This window comes from Erinaceus europaeus, chromosome 15, assembly GCF_950295315.1.
Source record: "Erinaceus europaeus chromosome 15, mEriEur2.1, whole genome shotgun sequence".
In the NCBI taxonomy this organism is placed as follows: Eukaryota; Metazoa; Chordata; class Mammalia; order Eulipotyphla; family Erinaceidae; genus Erinaceus; species Erinaceus europaeus.
This window is the reverse complement of record NC_080176.1, coordinates 24,709,610-24,737,558: the sequence shown is the minus strand read 5'-3', so window position 1 is coordinate 24,737,558 and position 27,949 is coordinate 24,709,610. Positions and strand designations below refer to the sequence as shown.

General features: G+C 50.5%; 2 protein-coding genes across 7 annotated transcripts; one reads left to right on the top strand and one right to left on the bottom strand.

Moving 5' to 3' along the window:
• Positions 1-163: 163 nt before the first annotated feature.
• Positions 164-18,814, top strand: PTCD1 (pentatricopeptide repeat domain 1). Of its 5 annotated transcripts, none has more exons than XM_060173311.1 (9): positions 164-587; positions 1,996-2,497; positions 7,027-7,167; positions 7,771-7,989; positions 9,851-9,952; positions 12,630-13,322; positions 14,396-14,512; positions 16,317-16,499; positions 17,980-18,814. In XM_060173311.1, the coding sequence occupies exons 1-9, from the start codon at positions 166-168 to the stop codon at positions 18,175-18,177; spliced, it is 2,577 nt and encodes an 858-aa protein (XP_060029294.1). In that variant the 5' UTR covers positions 164-165; the 3' UTR covers positions 18,178-18,814. The 5 variants fall into 5 exon arrangements, with proteins under 5 accessions (XP_060029294.1, XP_016049430.2, XP_060029295.1 ...); XM_016193944.2 differs by having other exon boundaries at positions 545-622; XM_060173312.1 differs by having other exon boundaries at positions 582-662.
• BUD31 (BUD31 homolog) lies at positions 18,441-27,861 on the bottom strand. 2 transcript variants are annotated; one of them, XM_016193960.2, is made up of 6 exons: positions 27,710-27,861; positions 26,221-26,341; positions 25,456-25,566; positions 21,352-21,474; positions 20,663-20,829; positions 18,441-18,676 (listed from the first exon to the last, which is right to left on the bottom strand). In XM_016193960.2, the coding sequence occupies exons 3-6, from the start codon at positions 25,547-25,549 to the stop codon at positions 18,626-18,628; spliced, it is 435 nt and encodes a 144-aa protein (XP_016049446.1). In that variant the 5' UTR covers positions 25,550-25,566; positions 26,221-26,341; positions 27,710-27,861; the 3' UTR covers positions 18,441-18,625. The 2 variants fall into 2 exon arrangements, with proteins under 2 accessions (XP_016049446.1, XP_060029363.1); XM_060173380.1 differs by lacking the exon at positions 27,710-27,861 and adding an exon at positions 27,611-27,638.
• Positions 27,862-27,949: the final 88 nt, after the last annotated feature.

Here is a 27,949-nt window from a genome sequence, read left to right as displayed (position 1 = left end):
CCAAAGGGAAAGTGCGCAGGGACCCCTGACGAAGGGGTCCTGGGTGCACGGGAGGGATGGGTGCTCTGCGACCCATGGGAGGGAGTGGCAGCGATGAGAGTGTCAGGGCGGCCGGGGGAGGGTCCCGAGTGGAAGCCCCCGCCCGCCGTGTCGCGCTCACTGTCCATGCCGGGGAAGGGCAGCGGCTGCGCCCCGAGCTGCTGCTCCACCGCTATCTCCAAGTCGAACTTGATATGGTCCACGCTGGCGATGATCTCCTGCATGGCGGCGGCGGCGGCCCCCGGCCCGGCTCCCCTCAGACCCCGCCTCCTCCGTTTCTATCCGCCGCGGCGCCGCCACACACGCTCCCGCCGCCTCGCCGCCGCCGCCGCCGCCGCCGCCGCCGCCTCAGCCCAGGGGATGCCGGGAGCGCCGCAGCCCGCGCCGCATCTAGCCTGGTCAGGCCAAGCAAATCGAGTGCGGGCGGACAAGCCCCGCCTCCAAGCCAGCCTAGCCGCAGGCCGAACGCGCGCGCGAAGTTCGCAGAACCTGACGCGCCCGCCACACGAATGCGCCTGCGCGAGTCAGCGTGTCGCGGGAAGAGTGACGTAAGCGTGAGCGGCGTGAGCGGCCGGGACACCGGGTCCGTCGTGAGGCGAGAGAGGTCCGATCGGGGGCCACGGGTAGGACGTTCTGAGTCGGGTTCTAGGAGCGAATTTCTCTCTGGTCCTCACCGGAGTCTCGAGGACAGGGGAACACTGAGTATGACAGTCGGCATGGAGCCCAGGGCGCCCCGTGGTGCCGGGTTATTTCCTGGCTGCTTAACCAGGATGGGGAGGAGGGAATATGTCATCTCTGCTTAGTATCACCGCAATAGGAAACGTCTTATTTAGTTTTTTCCTAAGATTTAATTAATTTACCAGAGCCCTGCTCAGCTCTGGTTTATGGTGGTGCTGGGGACTGAACCTGGGATATTGGAATCTCGGGCAGGGGTGTCTCTTTGCATAACCATTATGCCATCTACCCTAGCCCTTTTAGTTTTTAAAGCATTTATTTATGAGAAGAATAGAGAAAGAGAACTAGATGTCACTGTGGTACATGCTGTAACCCATTTATCCACAAACTTTGCAGGAAAGAATTATTCAAATCAGCTTCCCCGCATAGCGTCCCAGAACACCGACATTTTCTATTTGATCGTAGCTGCTGTATTTGGAATGCCTAATAGGCGTGAGGAATTTTACTAAAGAAAAATCAACTCATTTAATCTTTTGTTACTTTGTGGTGACATGAGGGACATGTCTTCATCTTGTAGCCGGAGAAGTGGAGGCACAGTGAGCTCAGGTCACTGGCTCAGACATACAGCTCTGACTGGAGCTCAAATTCAAGCTCTGATTTTGGTGCCTCACCTTTGAGATCATGAGTGGATGATGGAACCTCTTTTTCTGTATACTGTGCGCTAACCGATTGTGCCACTGGAGCTCCGAGCCTCTTTTTCTTTTTAAATATTCCTTACTTACTTATTAGATAGAGACAGAAACTGAGAGGAGAGAGGGAGAAAGAAGGGAAAGAGACAGAGAGGCACCTGTAGCCCTGCTTCACCACTTGTGAAGCTTTTCCCCCTGCAGGTGGGGAACAAGGGCTTGAACATAGGTCTTTGCACAGTATAGTGTGTGCGCTTAACCAGCTGCGCCACTGCCTGGCCCCACTACTCCTGGAGGCTATTTTTCCCCTTTCGTTGCCTTTATTGTTTATCGTTATTATTGTTGTTGTTGGGTAGGACAAAGAAATTAAGAGAGGAGGGGAAGACACAGGGTAGAGAGAAAGACATCTGCAGAACTGCTTCACCGCTTGTGAGGTGACCTCCTGCAGGTGGGGAGCTGGGAGCTCGAACTGGGATCCTTGCGTCGGTCCTTGGGCTTTATATCATGAGCTCAGGGCTCATGTTAGTACCACTTCTCTGTCTTTCTACTTGCTTTTCCAGCCTAATTTGACTTCTTACTTTTCTGACTTCTGTAGGCCCTGGGAAGGAAAGTCAGACATGGGCCTCATGAGACTCGCCAGGCTTTTCTCTGGCCCCCGCCCAGTGGGATTGTCTGTCCTCCAACACCTTAGCTGTCTAGGAGCCAGGAGGGCAAGAGGCAGGGAGAGGCCTGCACAACTGAGGACCGCATGGCTGACTCAACCAGGACCAGCTGCCTTCTGTAGCTCCCCCTCTCAGCTGCCCCCTGACCAGGGGAGCCAGAAGAATACAGACAGCCTCAGCTCTGACCTGAGTCAACATAGTCCCACAGCTTCCTGGGAGGAAGAAGAGGAGGAGGAGAGCTTTGGGACCATCTCTAACAAATACTCTTCCCGGAGAATGTTCCGTAAATCCACAGCCCAGTTGTATGACCTACAGCTCAGAGAACAGAATGTGGAAGATGACGAGGAGGAACTGGAGCAGAAACCCTGGACTGGCCGGAGAAACACCCCCTACTGGTACTTCCTTCAGTGCAAACTCCTGATTAAGGAGGGGAAGGTGAGGAAGCCTTTGGTTCTGCTGTTCCTGGCTCCTTTTCCCCCAGCAACTTGGTGTTTTGCAGAGACCACCCCACCTCCCCAATATCTACAGGTGTAAGGGTGCTTGAACCCTTCTCTGCCTTCACTTACCATCTCCTCACGCCTACTCAGCTTTATTTCCTGCTCTTTCTTTTTAAAAAAGATTTTAGGGGGCAGGGCAGTAGCACAGCGGGTTAAACATACATGGCACAAAGCGCAAGGACCAGTGCAAGGATCCCGGTTAGAACCCCTGGCTCCCCACCTGCAGGGGGCTTACTTCACAAACAGTGAAGCAGGTCTGCAGGTGTCTATCTTTCTTTTCCCCTCTCTGTCTTCCCCATCTCTATTGATTTCTCTCTGTTCTATCCAACAAGGACAGCAATAACGGTGGTGGTGGTGCACCTGGTTAAGTGCACATATTATCATGTGTAAGGATCCAGGTTCGAGCCCCTGCTCCCCACATTCAGGAGGGAAACTGTGAGTAGTGAAGCAGTACTGCAGGTGTCTCTCTGTCTCTATCTCCCCTTTCCTCTCAATTTCTCTGCCTCTATCCAATAAATAAAGATAATAATTTTTAAAAAAGACAGAAAAAACAACAATAATAATGGGACCAGGTGGTGGCACACCTGACTAAGTGCACACATCACAGTGCACAAGGACCCAGGTTCAAGACCCTGGTCCCACCTGCAGTGGGAAAGCTTCATAAGTGGTGAAGCAGACCTACAAGTGTCTCTCTCCCTCTCTATCTTCCTCTTTCCTTAATTTCTCTCTGCCTCTACCCAATAATAAGTAAATAAATAAAAACATTTAAAAAAAAACAATAACAACAACAGTGATAACAAGGGCAACAAAAAGGAAAAAATGGCCTCTAGGAGCAGTGGATTCGTAGTGCAGGCACTGAGCCCCAGCAATAACCCTGGAGGCAAAAAAAAAAGACTATATATATATATATATATATATATTTGAAAGATAGACTCCAATCAAAGCACTGCTCAGCTCTGCCTTACAGTGGTGCTAGAAATCAAACCCGGGACCTTAAGGCATGAGAGTTGTTGTTTTTTGTGGGCTATGTTGTTTTCGCCGGGCTGGCTTCACGGGTGGGTAACAGACGACCAGGGACTCATGGTTGAGCTGTAGGCAGTATCTATTCATGCAGGACGCAGCACAATCTAAGAGGAGCTAAGTTAAACTCAAAGTACAGTACTATAAAACTCACAATGCTGTCTTTATATATACTTGCCAAGTAAGGTGGAAACAGGATGTGACATAGAGAGGGTGGAGAGAAAAGTGACTGGTGAAAATCAGAGTGTGACAAAGAGGGGGCAGAGCAGGCAAGAATCCTATCACTGAACCACAAATGCCCTGGAGGGAGGGTGGAACTTGTTAACAGTGGTTATGTAAATAGAATGAAGTGGTTATGTAAATAGAATAGTGTTAAGCAGGGGGGATTTAAACCAAATGAAACAGAAGGGGTCTCATGCATACCAACAGAGAGTCTTTTGTAGAACCATTATGCTATCTCCTCAGCCCCCCTGTGCTTCTTTTATCTCATGATTGGCTCCCCCATTAGTTTCTCTGCTTGGGCCGGGGCTTCAGGTCATTCCTAGTTCCCCTCTATTGCTCTCACCCCAGGAGTAGCTTTGCAACTGCCGGTCGGTCGTTAACACCTGCCACAGCCCTACCCCTGAACCCTAGGTCTAGCGTCTGCTCAACCTTGAGCTATGTGGGCACTTGTCACTGGGCTCCTTCCCCCTTGCCTCCTCTTCACTAGTGTTTGTGCCTGTTCCAGTGGAGACCTGCTCATGTCACTTATCAGAGGCCCCTTGGATCCAGTGACATCAATGATGTCCTCTTGAGGGGGAAGGGAAGGAATGGTGATGGAAGATTGGTCAGACTTCTGTCATCACTGGGGCTTTGCCTTTCCAGGCCAACTTTTTCAGATAGAGGCAGAAAGGGAGAAAGAAACCAAAGCATCAGAGCTTCCTCTAGTGTGATGGGGGCCAGGCTCAAATCTGGGCTTCACATGCAGAACATCAGTGCACTATACAGGTGAGCTGCTTTGCTGTCTGTGATTTGACCAACCTTACTTCATCTGTACTCTGTAGTCCCACTTAACTTTTTATTTTATTTATTTATTTTTTCACTACGATACAGAGAGAAAGACCAGAGCACTGATTGGTGCTGGCCTAGGTAGTCTTGAGGATTGAGCCTGGGACCTTGGAGCCACAGGTATGAGAGTCTTTTGTTAGTCTCTTTATTTATTGGGTAGAGACAGCCAGAAATCAAGAGGGGAGGGAGAGATAGAGACAAGAGAGTGGTCCAAGAGATGGTATAGTGGATAAACCGTTGGACTATCAAGCGTGAGGTCCTGAGTTCAATCCGTGGCAGTACATGTACCAGTGTGATGTCTGGTTCTTTCTCTATTTTTCTCATGAATAAGTAAATTCTTTAAAAAGAGAGAGAGAGAGAGAGAGAGAGAGAGAAGAGGGACACCTGCAGTACTGCTTCAAAACTGCAAAGCTTTCCTCCTGCAGGTGGGGACTGGGGTCTTGAACCTGGGTCCTTGCACATTGTAAGATGTGTGCTCAACCAGGTGCACCACCATCCAACCCCTTATTTTCTCTCTCCCCTCCCCTTTTTTTTTGTCTCCAGGGTTATTGTTGGGGCTCGGGGCCTGCACTACGAATCCACTGCTCCTGGAGGTTATTTTTCCCATTTTGTTGCCCTTGCGGTTGTTATTGTTATAGCTGTTGTTGTTGGATAGGACAGAGAGAAACCAAGAGAGGAGGATAAGACAGGAAGGGGGAGAGAAAGATAGACACCTGCAGACCTGCTTCACCGCTTGCAAAGCGACCCCCATGCAGGTGGGGAGCTGGGACTCAAACTGGGATCTTTATGCTGGTCCTTGCACTTTGTGCCATGTGCACTTAACCCGATGCACTACTGCCCAGCCCCCATTTTTTCTTTCTTTTTTTTTAACTCGGAGAGAGAACTAGAGTGTCACTTGACACATGTGATGCTGGGGATCAGAGTTGCGACCTCTTGCTTGTAAGTCCATTGCTTTATATGCTGCACCATCTCCTGGGCTCCCAACCTGAATTATTTTAAAGCAAATTCCTGTCTTTATAGTTGTTTACGCATTTCCCTCTCTATCCTCATCTCCCCTCCTTCACAGACTCTGCTGAGGCCCCCCTCCATCTTCCCCTCCAGCTCCTGGGCACACCCCTACCTCAGGGCCACGTGGCTCCTTTCCTCACCTCCTTAGCGTCTCAGTTCAGCTATTCCCTGGGCAAAGCCTAGCATGGCTGTTGTATCTACAACTGAATCTCCTTCCCCCTTTCTCTGGCACCTTCTGCTCGCTTTTAATTCACAACACCTGTCACTATGTGACCCACTATTGATTTTTCTTGTTCATCTCATCTGTGGCCTGTTTTTGGTTTTCTTTTTCCCTCCTTCTAAAATGCATTTATTTTTGTGAGAGAGGGAGACATACACACACACACACACACCTCAGAGCACTGCTCAGCTGTGGCTTTTGGCAGTGCTGGGGAGAGAATGTGGGTCCCCAGGCAGCAGTTCCTATGTTCTAGTACACAGAGCTGTCTATCCCTATGGCCTTGGGCTCTTATCTTCCACACTAGAGGATGAGCCCCAGGTGGGAGCTCATTCTTCACAGCTGCATCCCCAGCAAATACATACCTTGCTTGGCACACGGTGGTAATTCCTGCTTGAGTAAATGGATGCGATAAGTAATGGGGGGTGGGGGTGCATGGTACACCCGGTTAAGTGCACATAGTACTACACACAGGGACCCGTGCAAGAAACCTGGTTCAAGCCCCTGCTTCCCACCTGCATGGGTACGCTTCACGAATGGTGAAGCAGGTATGCAGGTATCTCCCTCTCTTTTTTACCAGAGCACTGCTCAGCTCTGGCTTGTGGTGGTGCGAGGGATTGAACCTGGGACTTTGCCAGGAGCCCCATCTGGATGGTAACAGCTGAGGGCCAGGGGTCTATGGTGAGGAAGCTAGTCACCTGGGCCTTCTGTTCCCATCCTAGGAAGTGCCACTGTGATTGGCCACTATTGCTCTGCCCCCTGGCAGCTACAGGCACGCACACCAGACTGACCAGAAAACTGCCACATCCTAGGCTGCACATGGGGCCCCCACAGAAGCAGGGGTAGGACAGGTTGTCAGGCCCTCACTCCATCCAGGTCCTGGGACTTGGCCCCTGCCAACAGGGGCATCTTCCTCTGGCTGGAGGAAGGACAGCTGGGGCAGTGGGACTGGAGCTCCCACAGGGAAGGAGTTGGGTGGGCTTGTTTTTCCTGGCTACCATGAAGCTGCTTTGCAGGTCACCAAGACCAGTCACAATGGCCCAGGGTGGGTCTATGGGCAGGACTGGACTTGGGCTTATCAGGGAGGGTCCTTCAGCCTGATTCTCCCTCTCTGTTGAGGAACTCTGAGGCTGCTTTGAGGGTCCTCCCTCCCTTACTACCACCTTTCCTCTCAGCTAGCAGAGGCTCTGGACTTGTTTGAGAGGCAGATGCTGAAGGAAGAGCGACTCCAGCCCTTCGAGTACAACTACACGGTGCTGATCGGGGGCTGTGGGCGGGCCGGCTACCTGAAGAAGGCCTTCAGGCTCTACAATGACGTGAGTGGGTGTGTGGGGGGCAGGGCCAGGCTCCAGAGACCATGGCCTCTGGGACTTAGAGGGCTGGGTGTAGGCCCTCCCTTCGAGTGCAGTCACCCAGGCAGGTGCTTTGCTTTCTCTGGTCTCCGCTGCACTCTTGGTACTGTGGAGGTGAGTTTGGATAACTGCTGGAGACGACAGAGACTCGCCTCCAGCACTTCCCTGCATCTCACAGGGCCCACTTGTTTTCTTTGCTCCCCCTGCTCATGTTCCTTTTCTGTCACCCTTCCTCATCCCACACACAAGCATGCAGCTCTCCTCCAAGGCAGGGCCTCTGAAGAGCTCTGATTCCCCTTGGAAGATGGCTGTCCTGTGCTTTCACTCCCTCTGAGATGTGCCATCTTTGTCATGCTCAGAGCCAGGAAGCTGTTTACTCCTTGAGTTGGGGAAGAACTGTGCCTAGTGGGACCCTTGACTGGCAGAAGGGACCTCCATCCCTTTTGTAGCTTGAGGCGGGAGCACCCCCTCCCCAGCCCCCAGGCCTGTGTGTTAAAGTAAAAGTCCTCTCCAGCTCTTCCGGGTGGCTGTCACTGCTCCTGAGCGTCCCCCTTCCCACCTCTCCAGATGAAAAAGCGGGACCTAGAGCCCTCAGACTCCACTTACACAGCCCTCTTCAACGTCTGCGCCGAGTCCCCATGGAAGGACTCGGCCCTGCAGAGTGCCCTGAAACTCCGGCAGCAGCTCAAGGCCAAAAACGTCCAGCTCAACCTGAAAACCTACCATGCCCTGCTGAAGATGGCTGCCCTGTGTGCTGACCTCAGGCTGTGCCTCGATGTGTTCAAGGTGGGGGACGCCACTTTTGCCTCATCCTCCTGGGCCCATGACAGCACCCTGTGCTGGGCTCCGGTATTTGGGGGCAAATCCACTGATATCTGGCTCCTTGAGACCCAGGTCGGACACACAGTGGGCTTTGAATGTGCGCTGCTGCACCCCACCATGTGGGGCTTGGGGTACTATGGAGGTGGTGGGGCCACATAGCATAGGTGTATTTGTTGTGCCAGATGTTGTGCGGGCTGTGGAGAAGAGAGAGAGGGGGTCCGGAGCGAAGAGGAAACATAAATCTTTATTTGCGCTGGCACCTGAGAGTTGGGTGCTAGAGAGGCAGGTTGGGCCACGTGGAGGTAGCAAAAATGGCCGCCTCACGCAGTAACCTTTCTTGAGTGAGGTGCAGAAGAAGAAGGGCTTTTATAGGAGTAGCTTTCACGAGAATAGGAAGGGGGAGGAGTAACCATAGCACTCCAGGATAGGATAATAACTCTCGTGAGAATGGGAGGAGGGAGAAGTAACCAAAGCACTCCAAATATCGTGGGGATATAGACAATGCCCTGAGGGCACAACATGGCTGAACAGGCACTCCGAGAATGTCCCAACTCTCGTGGGAACTAGCAGTAGCCTGAGGGGACAACATGGCAGATGTGACTGCATCGGCACAATTTCCCAGCATATATTAAATGAGTACGTGGGCCTGAGAGATAGCTCAGTGGTTAGGGTGCATGCCTTGGCAGGCTCGTGTGCCAGGTTAATCCCTGGCACCGTCTGGCGCCTGGAGAAGCTCCACTGTTGTGCTCTGTCTCTGAATGAAGAAGTGCCACAGGGAGTGGTAAGATCAGACACCGGGGAGGCTCCAGCTCCATAGTAAGTCAGTGTCCCTGGGAAGAACCTATCAGGAGTGCAGTCCCTGAGTCCAGAGTCCAGCTGGTTGGTGAATTGGGTTCAAGGCCAACACCTATCCTGCTGCACTATGAGGTCTCATTCAGCCCATTCCAGGAGAGACCTAAGTGGCTGTCCAGGAGCCATGTGGTACAAGGGGACCCCTAGCCAGTCCCTGGGTGGGCTGCTTGGCCAGCCTGGATGTGGAGGGAGGACCCAATCAATATCTCGGACCCAGCAACTTCCCTGTGAGTCACACCCCTCTCCAGGGCTGCAGTGTGTGAGGCCCGTGCCTAGAGCTTATTGAAGCAGCATGGCTAGTAGACCTCTGGCCGGAGCTGTTCAGAGAGGTCAGACTGGTATTTAAATGTGTGTGCTCTACCAGGTATGCTACCACCTGGCCCCTGAGGTTGGTATTGCGTGTGAGGTTCTCTGGCTGCTCACTTTGGGCCAGTTAAGACCCAGCTGTCCAGGAAGAGAAAGCAACTCTTTGAGGTGGGGAGACAGGTAGCAGAGGGGGTGTTCAGAAGCAGCCACACTGACGAGAGAGACAGGAAGACAGGCTCAAGAGGTGACCCTGGGGTGGGAGTGGGGAATGGCTCAGGAAGGTTGGCAGTGCCCACTCTGATGTGCCCTAGAAGCTGGCAGTCACTAGTGCCATGAACACTTGGCTCATGGTACTGTCCTGGAGTGGGGTCCCTGCCTGCAGTGGGGTCCAGAGAGGCAGAGAAGACACTAAACTCTGCAGAGACTAGAGGGGCGGGCTAGGTGGTCTGTAGAGGGGCTGTGCAGGTGACAGGAGCGGAGCCAGAAAGAAGCCCAGGCAGGAAAAGAAGGGATGTAGCTGCTGTCAGGCATGGGCTCTGAAGCTGGCACTGGTCTGGGCCCTGCCTCCTCAGGACGTGGTGGCTGAACCTGTCAGCAGTGTCTGTTCACTCAGGAGGGGCCCAGGCTCTCCTGCTGGTTCTCATAGGGCCTCATGTTCCCTCCTCAGGAGATTGTCCACAAGGGGCACACAGTCACAGAGGAGACCTTCAGCTTCCTGCTCATGGGCTGTATCCAGGACAAGAAAGTGGGGTTCCGAATGGCCCTTCAGGTCTGTGTTTCCTGTTCCTGCCTTCCGCCTCTCTGCTGCGGGAGAGGTGCTGGCCTTCCAGATCCGCTAAGCAGCCATCCCAGGGTGCTGCAGCACACTTAACTGGGGGAGTGGGGGTTGCGGGGGCGGGCGCTTACCCGCACCTCCGCAGGCCCAGCATCTAGGGGTCCACTTTCAGTTGTAAGAGATTCTCACAACCATTAGAGACAAGACATGTCACTCTAACCCCACCTTGGGCCTCAGGGATAGTCGTCCTCATTCAGTGGGGAAGTCAGATTGGCAGCGGCACCGTGGCCGCTTGGACCCAGAGCCCCACCCACAGCAACATCTCATACAGAAGCTTGTCCCCCACCCGAGCCTTCTGCATCCAGATGGCACTTCATCAAGAACCCCAGTGACATGAGACAGCTTGGGCCACATAATTCCTCCTCTTAAGGCACCCAGGCCCCCCCACCCACCCCCGACTCCCTGAAAGCAGAGGCCACCAGCCTTTGTGCAGACATCAGCGAGCTGTTTGCTAATGAAAACCCAGCCATGCTCTAGTTCTTCTGCTCTGACCCAGGCCTGGTTGGCTCAGAAACAGCCTGCGACTAAACTGCTTAGGATAGGCCTGTCACTCCCATTTAACAAGTGCCCAAACAAGCTTGGGGAGCTTCTGTTACTTGTATAAAGTCCCACAGCTGCAAGGCAACAGAGATGGGGTTTGAAGTGAGGCGTGTCTGACATCATTTACTATAAAAAGAGAACCAGACCATTGTTCTGACCTACGTGATGCCCCGGGATTGAACTCGGGACCTTGTGCTTGCAAACCCAGCATTGCACCTGTCGCAGCACCTCCTGGACTGCCCGGTTGACTTCAGAATCCTTAGAGGGTTCTAGAAGGATCTTGTGCTGTAGTCCTGCTGATCCCCAGCCTGTCACTGTCCCCCCTGGGAGGTAGCTGAGACCTGCCCCCCTCCCATGTGGTGGGCAGCAGCCCTCTTGCATGCTGTCCTCACCAGACCTGACCCAGACACACATCCTTGATGAGGATGAGGTCTGCTTTGAGCCAGGAGACTGCTAATTAAGTACCTTGGTGTCGGAAGCCACCTGAGAAGCCTGCCAAGCATGCTAGATGCTATGCTGTGGTGGAGACGGGAGGGGCCACTAGGCCAATGGCCCATGAGGGGCTCTGTCCCAGCTGCTGCTGCCTCCCCAGGAAAGTGAGAGAAGGCTTCCTGGGGCTGGATGCACAGTAGGCCTGCAGGAAGTACTGCTGGACCAACTGTTAAGTGGACTAGAGTATTCCAGAACCTCACTTTGGCCATTCCTTTTTTCTTTTTTTAAATCTTTTTTTTTTAATATTTATTTTATTTATTCCCTTTTGTTGCCCTTGTTGTTTTATTGTTGTAGTTATTATTGTTGTTGTCATTGTTAGATAGGACAGAGAGAAATGGAGAGAGGAGGGGAAGACAGAGAGGAGGAGAGAAAGATAGACACCTGCAGATCTGCTTCACCACCTGTGAAGCGACTCCCCTGCAGGTGGGGAGCCAGGGTTCGAACTGGGATCCTTATGTCGGTCCTTGTGCTTTGCGCCACCTGCGCTTAACCCGCTGTGCTACAGCCCGACTCCCCACTTTGGCCATTCCTTCCCTGGGCGCACAGAGAAGGCGGGTAGAGACCCCTGGCAGCTTCTGTGCCCAGGGCCAGGGAATCGGGAGGGGCAGAGGGGTCACCCTGAACAGTCTTGGGGTGAGTTAGGAAAGGAGCAGGGCCAGGCCTTATAAGGTCTCATGGCAGTTTTTCTGTCTTTAAAATAAATTATATATTTAGATTATCAGAGCACTGCTCCACTCTGGCTTATGGTGGTGCAGGGGATGGAACCTGGCACTTTGGAGCCTCAGGCAGGAGAGTCTCTTTGCATAACTATTATGCTATTCTTTTTTTTTTTTTGAAAACTTAAATTATTTCTTTTTCATTACTGCAACAAGTTTCTGGTAATAGGAGCTAAACATTTCCAAGGAGTATTACCATAGGATGGCATGACACAAATAGAATTGGTTACTTGTCACTTAAGATCACTTACAGGCCCAGACAATACCAAACTAGGTAAGGTACATGTCATACCAAATGTATGGCCCAGGTTTGGACTTCAGCACATAAAGAAGTACCATGATTGGTACCAGTGCTCTGGTACTGTGCTCTCTCTCCATCTCTCCCAAGTGCAACTCTGAGTCTCCATTGCTACTGCTGGAGAAGCGGCAGGGAGGCCCTATGCTGACACCAGGGGACAGAGAACTAACCAGCAAACTCCACTATTATGCTATTCTACCCCCCCTAAAATAGTCTGCTGTGCCAGGGAGAGACTACAGTAATTTATGCACCAGATTTGTGTGCTTGATACTCAGAAATTCCATGCTCAGCCCTGGAACTGGTTTTAAAAAAGTTACTTTCATGAGAGGGATGTAACAAACACACAGAAAGAAAAGTCAGAGCACTGTTCAACTTGGCCTTTGGAAGGGCTTGAATCTCTGGTGTCTGAGGCCTCAGTTGTGCATGTCTGATGTACCATCACGGTGCTGAGCCTTGGCTGCCCAGATCCTGATGTCAGCTTGTCATTTCCCAGGTCTCTCTCTTTGCCCTGGGCACCTACTGCCGGATCCCTGACTCTCAGCACCTGCCTTGCTTCTCTCCACAGGTATGGAGGCAGATGCTCAGTGCGGGACTAAAGCCCAGCCGGCACGGCTACAACCTGCTGCTGGCAGCAGCGCGGGACTGCAGCCTGGGGGACCCCAAGGTGGCGGCGGCCTTGCTGCTGAGCTCCAAGGAGGAGCCTGGCCTGCCCCAGTCCCCACGGCGGGCAAGGAAGAGAGCCCTGCTCCCCGGTGGCATGGTAGCTAGGCAGCATGTGGAGGCCCTGGAGAGGCAGTTGTTTCTGGAACCTTCTGAGGCACTTGGGCACCCACTGGCACTTCAAGAAGCCAGAACCACCAGTAAGGCCCAGCCTGGTGTGAAGCCCATGGTAGAGCCTGATCACACTGTGGCTCTCACCCCAGTGGCCCCAGCACCAGCCCCCCAGCAGCTGGAGATCAGCCTCCTGACATTGGAGCCTATCCCTGCCGCTGTGGTCTCCTTTGGGAACGTAAGCAGCCCAGCAGGTAGACTGACTCTCATGGGGGGCCTGGAGGGCTTTCTGGGCCAGATGGCGGAGCACGCCCTGCAGCCCGACATCAAAACGTTCACGCTGCTGGCTGAGGTGGTAGAACCCGGGAGCCCTGAGGAGGCCTCGCTGCTGACCGTCCTGGACAAACACCAGCTGCAGGCTGACCTGACGTTCTTCAACACGCTGATGAGGAAGAAAAGCAAGCTGGGCGACCTGGAGGGAGCGAAGGTGAGGGGCGGGGGGACAGCCAACCCCCTCACCCTCACCCCCATGTGTTGAGGTAGAGAGCCTAGCTCCTACCTCCATGGGCCAGCGCTGCCCACAGCTCTGTGGCTATGAGTGGCTGGGGTGATAGAGGACACTTGGGGAGAGAGTGTTTTGGAGATGGGTAGACAGCAGGCAGGGTGTGCCTCAGAGTAGCTGAAATCTGGGGAGCTGGTCCCCAAGAGGCAGGATGGGGTGGATGCCAGGCACTGAACACCAAAGTGAGGCCAGCACCTAGCCTGGTCAGTAGAGGGAGTTGCCAGGCCCAGGGCCCTTCAATCTTGGGTTATGCCAGGTATCAAGGTTCCAGCGTCAGTGATGTTGTCAAAAGCATCTAGTTAAGGGAGTCGGGCGGTAGCGCAGTGGGTTAAGCGCACATGGCACAAAGTGCAAGGACCGGCACAAGGATCCTGGTTCAAGCCTCCAGCTCCCCACCTGCAGGGGAGTCGCTTCACAGTTGGTGAAGCAGGTCTCTTTCTCTCTTCTTCTTTGTCTTCCCCTCTCTCCATTTCTCTCTGTCCTATCCAACAACGATATCAATAACAATGGTAAATAAAACAGCCAGGGAAAAAATGGCCTCCAGGAGCAGTGGTGTAGGCACCAAGCCCCAGCAATAACCTTGGAAGCAAAAAAAAAAAAAAAAAAAAAAAGCATCCAGTTAAAATTAACTGTCAAGGCAGAAGTAAGGAGTTGAAACAAGGCATTGATTCTTTTGCCAAAAGGTGATCCAGCTGCTGACAGTGCATTCCCACATCCTCATCTCCTCTTTAATACCTGACATAGAACTGTCTCCTCTACCCCTAAGCCAGGCTCACAGTCTTGCTTAAATAAGGAAAGGAAGAGAATCTGAGGGTCTTCATTGGAGGATTAGCAAGCACCATGGTGAATATTATCAGAACCTAAAACAAAGCGAAACTAGTGGGCATAGGTGGCTAGAGATAACTGTTTTTGTACTAAACAATTGTTACTACTACTTTCAAGAGAAGGACTGACCATCTCTTAACAAGTGATGCCACTGCGCTCCTCTGTCCCCGCAGGCGCTGCTGCCAGTCCTGGCCCAGAGGGGGCTTGTCCCCAACCTGCACACCTTCTGCAACCTGGCCATCAGTTGCCACAGGCCAGCAGATGGTCTGCAGCTGCTTTCGGATATGAAGGTTCGTGGGCCCAGGCCTGGGCTGGATGCTCAGGATGAGGGGAGCCTGGGTGGGGGACAATGAACACTCCCACCCTCTTATCCGAACATGATGTTCTGTGGTGGCGCAAGGCAGGTGGGGTCACGGTAGCCTTGGTGTCGTGGGCTCTTGTGGGAGAAAGCAGACCCTGGTGAGGCCCTGCTGGAAGGGACAGTGAGATAGGGGTGTGGTGATCTGGAAAGAGCTTATAGATGGTGAAGTTGAGAGGTGGGGACAGGAACCCTGGGGGTGGCACAGTGACCAGTGTTAACTTATAAATATGAGGTCCTGAGTTCAGTCCCAGCATCACCTGTGTCAGAGATGCTCTGATTTTTATTCCACACTCATTCTTATTTCTCACATGTGCCCTCTGTCTCAAAAAAAAATATATAAATATGTATATATTCAAATAAATATTTAGAGAGAGAGAGAGGTGGGGAGAGATCTTGGCTCCAGCTTGGTAGCAGGATGGCAGCTTTGAGTAGGGCAGGTTTGTGAGAGTTCCTGGGGACGGTGTGTGTGCCATAGTCAGGAGCCAAGAAAACTGTCCCCTGCCTGTCTTCCACCTCATCTCTGAGGGCCAGTTCTTTCTTTTAATTTTTGTTATTTCTAATAGTAGGTTATAAGATTTTTTTTTTAACCAGAGCACTGCTCAGCTCTGGCTTATAGTGGTACAGGGGATTGAACCTGGAACTTCAGAGCCTCAGGCATGAGTCTCTTTGCATAACCATTATGCTATCTACCCCTAGGTTATAAGATTGTAAGAATACAATGTACACTTCCATAGCACACCCAGCACCAAAGTTCTGTGTCCCCACCCTCCCTCCCACCTCCCAAAGATAACCACCGGAGTTCTCCTAAGTCTAAGAAACAGTTTGCTTGCCTTTTGTCTTTCTCCCACCAACATTATCATTGGGACTCAGTGCTGTTTTTTCCTTCTGTCTCTTTTTTTTTGGCTAGGACAGAGAAATTGGGAGGGGAGAGAAAGATAGAGCATGGGGGACAGAGATACCTGCAGACCTACTTCACCACTCATGAAGTTTTCCCCCTGCAATGGAGGCTTGAATCTGGGTCCTTATACATAGTAATGTGTACTCTTAACTGGGTGTGCCACTGCTTCCCAACCCCCCCCCCGCCCCCCATGTTCATGTGTAGCAGATCTCTGGATTCTATCTATGAGTGAAACCATCTCCCATTTCCTGGGTTGCTGAGGGCCAGTTGTTGAGGCCAAAAGCAGGTCCTCAGTGGGTGGGGAGGACATACCTAGGCACATGCATTCCTTTTTTTTTTTTTTTTTAAAGATTTTATTTATTTATGAGAAATAGGGGAGAGAGAAAGAACCAGACATCACTCTGGTACATGTGCTGCCAGGGATTGAACTCAGGACCTCATGCTTGAGAGTCTAGTGCCTTAGCCACTGTGCCACCTCCTGGACCACATGCATTCCTTTTTTTAAAAAAAAATACTTTATAAAAAAATTGAGAGGGAAGGGGAAGATAGAGGGAGATGCTTGTAGGACTGCTTCACTACTTGCAAAGCTTTCCCCCTGCAGGGGGGAGCTGAGGCTTGAACCCAGGTCCTTGTGTGTTGTAGCATGTGCACTCAGTCAGGTGTGCCACCCCCTGGCTTCAGTGCTTTCCTCTGAGGGAAAGAGCGCAGCATTGTAACAAGGTTCAGCTCCTCATGTCACCCGCTGGCAGGCTAACTCCCCAGGCTGGCTGTGCCGCCATGGGCCAATTCACCCAGTCACTGTCATCTCACTGACGGCATGTCTGTGATCTTCCAGAAGTCCCAGCTGACACCCAACGCCCACATCTACAGCACTCTCATCAATGCAGCCCTCAAGAGGCTGGACTATGCCTATCTCATCGCCATTCTGAGGGACATGAGGCAGAACCAAGTCCCCGTCAATGAAGTGGTTCTCCGCCAGCTGGAGTTCGCAGCCCAGTACCCACCCACCTTTGACCGGGTTTGTGCACCAGGCTCTGACGTGCTCGTGGTCTCCTTGGCCAGAGACACCCTTCCCTCAGCCCTGCCTCTGGCCTGTGGGACTTGGCTTGCTCTTGCTGGGAGCCTTATTATGATGGACTTGTTTATTTAACACATGGATGTCTTCCTGATAGTGTTTTTTAAATATATGTCATTTTGATAAAGGACAGAAAGTGAGAGGGGGAGATAGAGAGACACATGCAGCACAGCCTCACCACTTGTGAAGCTTCCCCCATGCAGGCGGGGACCAGGGGGACACAATGTATGCTCAACCAGGTGTGCCATCACCTGGCCCCTTTGAGCTTTTTTTTTTTAAAAAAAATATTTTATTAGTGGGGGGCAGGAGAAAGGGAGCCAGACATCACTGGCACATGCAGTGCCAGGGACTGAAGTCAGGATCTGCTCTTGAGAGTTCAACACTATCCACTGTGCCACCTCCCAGGCTGCTGTTTTATGTTGTAATATAGGTTCTACCATCTTTTTTGGGGGATTTCTTCCTAGTACCATTCATTCCTTTTTTTTAAACTTAGTTATTTGGATAGAGACAGAAATTTGAGAAGAGAGTGGGGAGATGGAAAGAGAAACACCTGCAACACAGCTTCACTGCTTTTGAAGCCTCTTCCCCCTGCAGGTGGGGACTGGGGTCTTGAACCCAGGTCCTTGTATATTGTAATGTGTACTAAGCCCCATTTCTTTTTCTAATTTATTTATTTAAAAAAGGAGACATTAACAAAACCATAGGATAGGAGGGGTACAACTCCACACAGTTCCTACCACCAGATCTCCGTATCCCATCCCCTCCTGATAGCTTTCTCCCATTCTTTAGTCCTCTGGGAGGATGGACCCAAGGTCATTGTGGATTGCAGAAGGTGGATGGTCTAGCTTCTGTAATTGCTTCCCTGCTGAAGCTAAACCCCATTTCTACCATTTTTTAAATGAAATCTTTTTAATTTTTAAATTTATTGGATAGAGACAGCCAGAAATTGAGAGGGAAGGGGAGATAGAGAGGCAAGACACCTGTAGCACTGCTTCACCACTCACAAAGCTTTCCCTCTATAGGTGGGGACCAGGGGCTGGAACCTGGGTCCTTGCACATTATAACATGTGCCACCAGCTGGTCCCTCCATTTCTCTCTCTCTAGAGGCAGTGGTGGCAGGGAGAGGCACTCAAGCAGGCTCTGATGGCAGAGGTATAGGTATCAGTGACTGGGATGCTAGGGTGACATCCTGGCATGGAAGCACTTGTAGGAAGAGGCTTACTAGCAGATGCTCATCTGGGCCTGCCCTGGCATTCAGTTTCTCTACAGTAGGCCACTGAGTATTGAACAAGCTAAGTGCCTCAAGAGAAGACAGCACTTCCTGGGCCCAATGTGGGCTTGGGTCTGGGATTGACTGGAGGCAGCCCAAAGTGATTTTGGTCACAGCTCTTCTGCACTCCTGATGTTGTTTTTCTAATTACAGTACAAAGGAAAAAACACTTACTTGGAGAAGATCGATGGCTTCCGAGCATATTACAAACAGTGGCTGAAAGGGATGCCAGCAGAGGAAACCCCCCACCCATGGCAGAAGTTCCGGACTAAGCCTCCGGAAGGTTTGGAAGCAGGTGATGCCTCAGGACGGCGGGCAGAGCGGGGACGCAACACAAGACCTTCACTGTGAGCCCTGGGTGTTCCTTCCACAGGAAATCCTCTTGAACCCACCAGTGTAGACTTAAGCCTGAGGAAGAGATCTCGCTCAGGTTGAGAGCTGCAGCATTTTGCAGGCACTGGTATGAGGACTAATGATGGACTTGAGGTGCCCAAGTTCACAGCCGGCCCAGCCTCCTGCCTGAGAGGTTGTCACCCTGTCAAATCCTGAGGGTCTGGTCTCCAGGGCCTGATGCTCTCCTGCAGGGCCTCCCAAAAGAACAAATACAGGGCCCAAAAGGTTTAAAAGTTTTATTTCTACAAATGACAGCTGGAGAACACCAGTCTTTATCTGGAGGGGCCAGGCGCACACTCCGGCCCAGGCACTGGTTTTCAGGAAAGGCTGCTTTCTCCAGGGCTGACGGGTAGGAAGGAAGCTGCCAGTCCAAAAGTCCAGGGTGGAGGGGGGGCCTGTGATTTTGTTAGCCAGAGCAGCCACGGCAGCCACAGTGTGTGCACTCTATGATCCGGCCCTGTAAGAGATGGCTGAGACTCACGTGGGGAAAGGTGACCACGCTAGGGGGCTTCTGGAGCCAAGCTCCAGCATTGTGTGCGAGGAGAAAATGGCCACGTGGACACTCATAAAAATCTCACCTTACATTTATCCCCCAGGGGGAGAGACCGTGAGTGGTCCTTTCGTTTTAAAGGTTTGTTTTTATTGATTAGAGAACCAGAGCATTACTTTGACAAATGTGAATGTGATGCAGGGCTAGAACCTTGTGCTTGTTAGCCCCACATTCTGGGTTAATCTAAGAGAGCCTGCTATGGTGGGGCAGGGAAGTGTGTGGACTTGGGCTCCTCTGGGTTGAGGAGCCTTATTTCTTTTTTTATTTTATTTTTTATTTATTTATTTTTTAAAAATATTTTTTATTTTATTTATTTCCTTTTGTTGCCCTTGTTGTTTTATTGTTGTAGTTATTATTGTTGTTGTTGTCGTTGTTGGATAGGACAGAGAGAAACGGAGAGAGGAGGGGAAGACAGAGAGGGGGAGAGAAAGATAGACACCTGCAGACCTGCTTCACCGCCTGTGAAGCGACTCCCCTGCAGGTGGGGAGCCGGGGTTCGAACCGGGATCCTTATGCCGGTCCTTGTGCTTTGCGCCACCTGCGCTTAACCCGCTGTGCTACAGCCCGACTCCCTCTTTCTTTTTTTAAAATATTTATTTTCCCTTTTGTTGCCTTTGTTTTTCATTGTTGTTGCAGTTATTATTGATGTTGTCGTTGTTGGATAGAGAGAAATGGAGAGAGGAGGGGAAGACAGAGAGGAGGAAACACAGACACCTGCAGACCTGCTTCACTGCCTATGAAGTGACTCCCCTGCAGGTGGGGTGCTGGGGGCTCGAACTGGAATCCTTACACGGGTCCTTGTGCTTTGCATCACATGCGCTTAAGCCACTGCGCTACCGCCCGACTCCTGAGGAGATTTCTAAGAGGGCAGGTGACTGTGCAGCAGAACTTCTGGGGGCTGGTAGTGGCCAGAAGCCCTACCCAGCAGGCAGCCCAGAGTACATTTTATTTTATTATTTACCTCCAGAGTTATTGCTGGGGCTTCGAGCCTGCACTACAAATCCAGCCCCCCCCCCCCACTTTTTTTATTGGATAGGACAAAGAGAATTTGAGAGAGCAGGGGACGATAGGTAGAGAGACCTGCAGACCTACTTTACTACTCATGAAACAAAGCCCCTACATGTAGGGAGCTGGAGGTTCAAGCCAGGATCCTTGTGCTTTGTAATAGATGTGCTTAACCCAATGCGCTACCACCTGGCCCCCCCTTTTTTTTTTTTTGCCTCTAGTCGCTGGGGCTTGGTGCCAACAGCATGACTCCACCTCTTTTGATGCCCCCCCTTTTTATTTGATAGGACAGATAGGAGATAAAGATGACTGCAAACTTACTTCACCACTCGTGAAGAGTTCCTCCTGAAAGTGGGGAGCAGGGGCTCGAACCCGGGTCCCTGATGTAGATGTGCACTTAACCGGGTGCACCACCCCCAGAGTACTTTCTTTCTTTCTTTCTTTCACCTTTTCCCTCTATGCTGAAGGATCAACATCTGACTAAGCAATCAAAGCTGGTTCACATAAGGCATAGCCTGAGCTAGGCTACTGTCCACCCAGCTAGCTCTTCAGCCTCTCCCAGGGCTGCTTCTAAGGGCAGGTGTGCTGACAAGAGCAGGGTCCCTGGAAGCAGAGGCTGGGGGGAGGTGGGGCTGAAAGGTGAGCTTGGGAGGGTAAGGATAGGTCTGCTCAGCCCTTCTCTCAAAACCAGGGTGTGTACAACCACCCCCATTTTGTAAGCAGGGCAGGAATTCAATACCTGCCCAGACTGCAGGACACAAGCTCTATCCCCACCAACAGGATGCCCATTGGGACTCCTCTCCAGCCTTATGACCCAAGATGCCTTGGATGGGGCAGGCTAAGCTGAAAGTGAGGTGAAGGTGGGTTAAGGGGCGGAGACAGACATACCACTTCCAGCTTGCTCTTGGGCACCCTGCAGATGCAGTTGGTTCCGAAGTTGGTGTCCCGGGTCTGGATGCAGCGCAGGCAACACAGGTTCTCGTAGCCCTGCTTCTTCCACTTCGCAATCAGGTTTTTATCGGCGTAGCCTTCCTTGATGCAGTACTCATACAGCTCTGCCAAGAAGATGGGGCGGGCACAACCCCAGCACCGTATACTTGAAATTACAAACCTACATGTTAAAAACTACTGAGCAGGGGGCCGGGCAGTGGTGCACTGGGTTCAGTGCACTTGGCGTAAAGTGCAAGGACTGGCATAAGGATCCCGGTTCAAGCCCCCAGCTCTCCACCTGCAGGGGGGGTTGCTTCACAAGCGGTGAAGCAGGTCTGCAGGTGTCTTTCTCTCCCCGTCTCCCCCTCTTCTCCCCATTTCTCTCTGTTCTATCCAACAACAATAACAATAGCATCAACAATGACAACAACAAACAGAAAAAATGGCCACCAGGAGCAGTGGATTCAGGTGCAGACACCAAGCCCCAAGGATAACCCTGGAGGGCAAAGAAAAACCACTGAGCAAATAGCGTTGCCCTTCCTCAAAGGTGACAAAAACAATGGTGTGACTCAGTTTATAAGAGCCAGAGCCATTTCTTAAATCCACCTGAAAGCTACTCAAGCTGGGAAGGTCAAGGGACTTCTTACCTCTGCTTATAGCTTTCCGTTTATAAAACAAGTCAAAAATATAACGGGTCTTCTGGTGGTGGATCCGGAAGATGGGCCACAGCGATTCCACTTTCCTCTTCCCTTCGTGGGGTTCTGTCTCAGCTGAGGAGGAAGCAGTCTGTAGGTTAGGCAGAAGAGGGTAGTCTGCACAGAGTTCTGTGTTATGCTATGGGGGTGGAGGTGGTCTACTGTAGACCCACTCAGGTGGTTGTAACCATTGTGGGGGAAGTGGGAGCACCCCAGAACACAGCAGGTGTGGTCAGAGCGTAAGACAGCATGAGACCCAGAGTCACAGTTGACATCAGCTACGTCTTCTTTTTTTTTTTTTTGTCTTCAGGGTTATTGCTGGGGCCCAGTACCTGCACCAGGAATCCACTGCTCCTGGAGGCTATTTTTTCCCCTTTTGTTGGCCTGGTTACTATTATTGTTATTGATGTCGTTGTTATTGGATAGGACAGAAATGGAGAGAGGAGGGGAAGACAGAGAGGGGGAGAGAAAGATAGACACCTACAGACCTGCTTTACTACCTGTGAAGTGACTGGCGCGCCTATAGGTTGGGAGCCGGGGGCTCAAACCAGGATCCTTACGCCAGTCCTTGTGCTTTACACCACGTGCGCTCAACCTGCTGTGCTACCACCCGACTCCTTTAATGCTGCTCAGCTCTGGCTTATAGGTGGTGAAGGGATTAAACCTGGGACTTCAGTCTCAGACAGAAAAGTCTTCTGCAGAGCTACTATGCTATCTTCCCTAACCCCTAAGATAATTAGTTTTGAACAAAGGAAGCAAAGAAATTTAACACTGACAGGAGTCGGGTGGTAGCGCACCGGGTTAAGCGTGTGTGGCGCAAAGTGCAAGGACTGGTGTAAAGATCCTGGTTTAAGACCCTGGCTCCCCACCTGCAGGGGAGTCACTTCACAGGCAGTGAAGCAGGTCTGCAGATGTCTTTCTCACCCCCCTCTGTCCTGACAATGACAACATCAATAACAACAATAAAAACTACAACAGTAAAAAAAGCAACAAAAGGGAATATACATATATATGAAATTTAACAGTGACTTTACACACTGTTCAGCTCTGGTTTATAGTGGTGTCTAGGGTTTAACTTGGGACACTTCAGAACCTCAGCCATGAAAGACTTTTGCACCACCTGGGAGAGACAGTGAATAAAGAAAGCACTGGAGTCTTAAGCATGAAATCTGAGTTCAATCCCCAGCAATGTGTGTGCCAGAGTGATACTTTAGTTCTCTCTTCCTGCTTTTTCATAAATAAATAGAACTTTTTTTAAAGAACTGAAAGCTATAATAAGAATTTTTTTAAAAAGGTGGGGGTAGATAATTCCAAAATCCCAAGTTCAATCTTCTGCACTATCATCAGCCAGAGATGAGCAGTGATGTGGAAAAACAAACAAAAATCTTGCAAAACCATTATGCTCTCTGGTCCGCAAAAAAAATAATAAAATAAAATAAAAATTATGATTGTTGGAAAAGTCTTCTCATTTTTGCATAGGAAAAAAAAAACATGGTATGGAGATGGCATAGCAGATAAGGCATCTGACCCTCAAGCATGAGGTCCCAAGTTCAATCCCCGGCAGCACATGTACCAGAGTGATGTCTGATTCCTTCTCTCTCTTTATCTTTCTCGTTAATAAATAAAATGTAAAAAAGAAAAAAAAAAACATAACTTTTCCAGCAACTTAGTGTCTGCACACACACTTCTTTGTAGGGTCCAGAAGATGATGGCCTAGCAAACAGCACTGAGAGGCACAACAGCTTAAACCTGAGCAGCACATGAGGGTACCACTGACAGCATCAAGGAAAGTGAGCTGTATGTACAGTGATGCCTCGATGCCCCCCCCCCCCAAAGGATAGCAAAGAAAAATCAAGCAAAAATTTTTAATGATTCTAGAGCAATACAGTGTGTGGTAGGTAATACTGTGATCATATCAGGCTAACAGGTGCCTGTGTTTTCAGGTACATTTTTTGAAGACGATGTAGCAGTTTTACCAAGTGCAGGGCACACATTTACAGAGGTAAAGAGCCATCCTGGAAACTGATGGGTGGTGTAAAACTTAAGTGATGATAAAAACAGTATCAGAGATACTGATATTTGATCCACAGCACTACCTGTACCAGAGTTATGCTCTGGCCTCTGTCTGTCTCTTGTGGAAATAAATATAAATTTAAAAAGTTCAGAAAATGTGGCGGAAAAAGCTGCACTTTCCAAATAATACTATTTTGGACCATTTAAATATATATCTAAATAAAACTGTGAATAATCATAAATATGTTGTCTGAAGGGGCCAGGTGGGGGTACCTGGTTAAGCAAACATACTATAGTGTGCAAGGACCCAGGTTTAAGCCGGTGGTCCCCATCTACAGGAGAAAGCTTCACAAGTGGTGAAGCAGGGCTACAGGTGTTTCTCTGTCTCTCTCCTCTACCTCCCTTCTCAATTTCTCTGTCTCTACCCAATAATAAATATATTTAAAAATAAATAGGGACTTGGGTGGTAGTGCAGCGGGTTAAGTGCATGTGGCGCAAAGCGCAAGGACCGGCATAATGATCCCAGTTCGAGCTCCCAGCTCCCCACCTGTAGGGGAATCACTTCACAGACGGTGAAGCAGGCTGCAGGTGTCTATCTTTCTCTCCCCCCGTCTTCCCCTCCTCTCTGCATTTTCTTTGTCCTATCTAACAATGATGACAACAGTGAAAAACAACAAAGGCAACAAAAGGGAAAATAAATTTTTAAAAATAAGTGATTGGACAGTAGCATAGTGGTTAAGTGCACATGGTGCAAAGTGCAAGGGCCTGCACAAGGATCCCGGTTCGAGCCTCCGGCTCCCCACCTGCAGGGGGTTGCTTCACGGGTGGTGAAGCAGGTCTGCAGGCGTCTATCTTTCCTCTAGCCATTTTTCTCTGTCCTACCCAACAACAACATCAACAATAATAATCACAACAATGATAAAACAACAAGAGCAACAAAGAAGGAAAAAATAGCTTCTAGGAGCAGTGGACTCATGGTGTAGGCACCAAACCCCAGCAATAACTCTGGAGGCAAAAATAAAAACAAGCTGTTAAAAATAAATAAATGTTGGGAGTCGGGCTGTAGCGCAGCGGGTTAAGCATAGGTGGCGCAAAGCACAAGGACCAGCATAAGGATCCCAGTTTGAACCCCGGCTCCCCACCTGCAGGGGAGTTGCTTCACAGGCGGTGAAGCAGGTCTGCAGGTGTCTATCTTTCTCTCCTCCTCTCTGTCTTCCCCTCCTCTCTTCATTTCTCTCTGTCCTATCCAACAATGACAACAACAATAATAACTATAACAATAAAACAACAAGGGCAACAAAAGGGAATAAATATTAAAAAAATAAAAAACAAAAAAAATATAAAAAATTGTGATTAACCTATTCCCTTTTCTTAATTATTACTTATTTATTGTATGAAGACAGTTAAAATCAAGATAGTAGGGAAAGATAGCGATGGAGCAAGAAAGAGACACATGGCAGCACTGCTTCACAGTTCCTGAAGTTTTCTCCCTGCAGGTGGGGCCCAGGAGTTTGAACCTGGTCTTTGGTACATTGTAACTTGTACACTCAACCAGCTGTGCCACACCCAGTCCTTTGCCTATTTTCTTCTTTCAAGCACTTATATACTTGTTTAATTGAAAGTGAGACACACAGAGAGAAACAAAGACCAGAGCACTGGTCAGCTGGGGATAGGACCTCAGACCTCAAGTGCAAGTCTTTTACAGAACCATTATGTTGTCTCCCCAGCCCATAAACATTCTTTTTAAAAAATCTTTTGCAGGAGAATAGGGGAGACAGTGCACCACACACAGCACCAGTGCCACATACGAGGCCTGGGAATGAACTTGGAACCCTGGACTTGAGTTTACCGTGCCCCCCACCCCCACCCTCGACCACTACTCTACTTTCTTGTACTCAGGGCAGTCATGAGTCAACAAGCAATAAGCTGGTGTGAGGCAGCCACAGTGGCACTGCCTGCCTCTTTTCCAAAATGGCTGGTCCCGAGGCATCTGAGCCTGAGGCCGCTGGGCACAGCCTAGCCAGGCAGGAAGCCCCCACTCACCTTCTCGCATCTTCTGGTCTAATTCATCTAATGTCGGTTCTATCAACTCCCAGCCATCTGGGGGTGCTTTCCGGCTTCTTTTGACTTTAGGCATGTCCTCCAGAAGATAACCTGCAAAGAATTGCTATGTGAACCTCAAGATCTCCAAGGGGCTTCATCAACCAACATTTTGATGCACATCTACTTCCCTAAATTTGCTTTCTCTTCTCTAAAAGGGGAATGATACACTTCTCAGATCACTGTAAGGACTTAATTACAAGTAACTAGTCAGGCATGGAAGATGTCCTTAAAAGTGACCTTGTGGGAGTCAGGTGGTAGTGCTGCGGGTTACGTGCAAGTGGTGCAAAGTGCAAGGACCATGGTAAGGATCCTGGTTTGAGTCTCCGGCTCCCCACCTGTAGGAAAGTCATTTCACAAGCAGTGAAGCAGGTCTGCAGGTGTCTATCTTTCTCTCCCCTTCTCTGTCTTCCCCTCCTCTCTCCATTTCTCTGTCCTATCCAACGACAACAAGATTAATGACTACAACAATAAAACAAGGGCAACAAAAAGGAATAAATAAATATTAAAGACATCTAAAATTTTTTTTAAAAAAGTGATCTTGTACTGATACTGAACACACAAGAGTCAGACTTCTGCCCCTGAGAAAGTGATGTGATGTGTTGACAGACAAGTAAAAAGACAATCACAGCACAACTTGAAAGAGTATGACTGGGGGCAAAATGATGAGTGCCAAAAAGGGGGAAGACAGTTGCAAAACCAAAGTACCTCAGGATCTCCTTCCAGCAAGCACAACGGAAAGATGGCTGGTCTCTGTGATTACAGGCTTCAAGTCTCGTCCTGCTAGACCAATGACTGTGACGTTTCCTCTTTGGTCCTCAAGTCTCCCCTGTAGTACGTGGGAAGGAGGTTAGCCGGCCCAAAATACAAAGGTCCCTTTGAACTTCTACAAAAATGCTATGTATGCAAGTTGTGCACACCCCACACAACAAAGTCCCGTCTAAGTTGCAGAACATGTTTCAAGCAGCAGTGTATTTTACCAACAAAGAACTCAGGTTAGTTGCATTCAAGCAGAACAGAACTCTCCTAAATTCACCAGGTCCCTTGCCATAAGGCATCCACCCCCACAGCACCCACTCCCCATACAGCCTCCATTCACTAAACCCCATGGAAGTCTTATAGCGGCGGCACAGCTGGGAACTGGCAGTCTGACTGTGACGATGACAAGTCAACTGAAGCGGGAGGTGGATGGAGGCTGGTCCCTTCCTTCCCTGCTCCTCCCTGAGAGCACACGGACGGGGACCCGGGGGCTTGAGGGCCTGGCCCAGCCTGGGAGCCCGAGGACACCTCTCAGGGGAAGGACCAAGCAGGTAGATACTAGGTTAAAAGAGGATAGTGGTGAGGGAGGGCGAGTGGTAGCGCACAGAGCGCAAGGACCGACGTAGGGATCCCGGTTTGACCTCCCGCACAGGCGGTGAAGCAGGTTTGCAGGTATCCATCTTTCTCTCCCCCTCTGTCTTCCCCTCCTCTCTCTATCATATTCAACAACAACGACAGCAATGGCAACAATAACAAGGGCGACAAAAATGGGAAAAATGACCACCGGGGATAGTGGATTTGTAGTGCAGGCACCGAGCCCCAGTAATAAGCCTGGAGGTAAAAAATAAATCAATTCTCATGCCTGAGGCTCTGAGGTCCCTGTTTCAATCCCCAGCTCCACCATAAACCAGGGCTGGGCAGCAGTGCTCTGGTCTATTAAAATATCTTAAAAATAATAATAATAAGGGGGAAGGCGGGGGGGGGGAGGGAACGTGCCCACAGACCAGAGGAAAAGACTCGAATGACAATAGACCAATAAGAACAAGCATTCAGACAGAAAAGGCGGTGGCGCAAATGGTCAAATGCCCACTTTACAGCGCTCAAGGACCCGGGCTCGAGACTTTGGTACCTTACTTGGGGGGGGGGGTAAGCAAAACTCCACACGAGTGGTGAAGCAGGGCTGCAGGTGTCTGTCTCTCTTCTTATCCCCCCTCCCCCCTCAATTCCTCTGTCTCTGTCCAATAATAAACAGATGAAAAAAAGCTGAGAACCCGACGTCTCCTCCCCTCCGAAGTACGAACCAGAGGCCGCGTCTTCCCCCACCGCCCAAAGGACTCACTGTAGCCTCCGCGTATAGAGACACGAGCCCATCCCAGTGCGGCCGCTCTGCCAGATCCCCATTGTTACCAGGGTACCTGAGACCAAGAACAACACTCACCGCAAACTCTGGTCCGCTTTCGCCGCCTCTCCGTCGACGACTTCCGCTTCCCAGCCGGTCGCTTCCGGGTGAGGTCTTCGCTAAACCCCGTCCATATTAGGTGCGTCATATTAGGTGCCCGCTTTAATGCCTGTATAGAATTCCTGAACCGCGGGGGTTTCTGTCTTCACCTTTCGGAGTAGGGCGACCTGTAGGTTCCCGAGTCTCTGACGTGCAGAGATAGGGTGCGTTGTTGCCCAG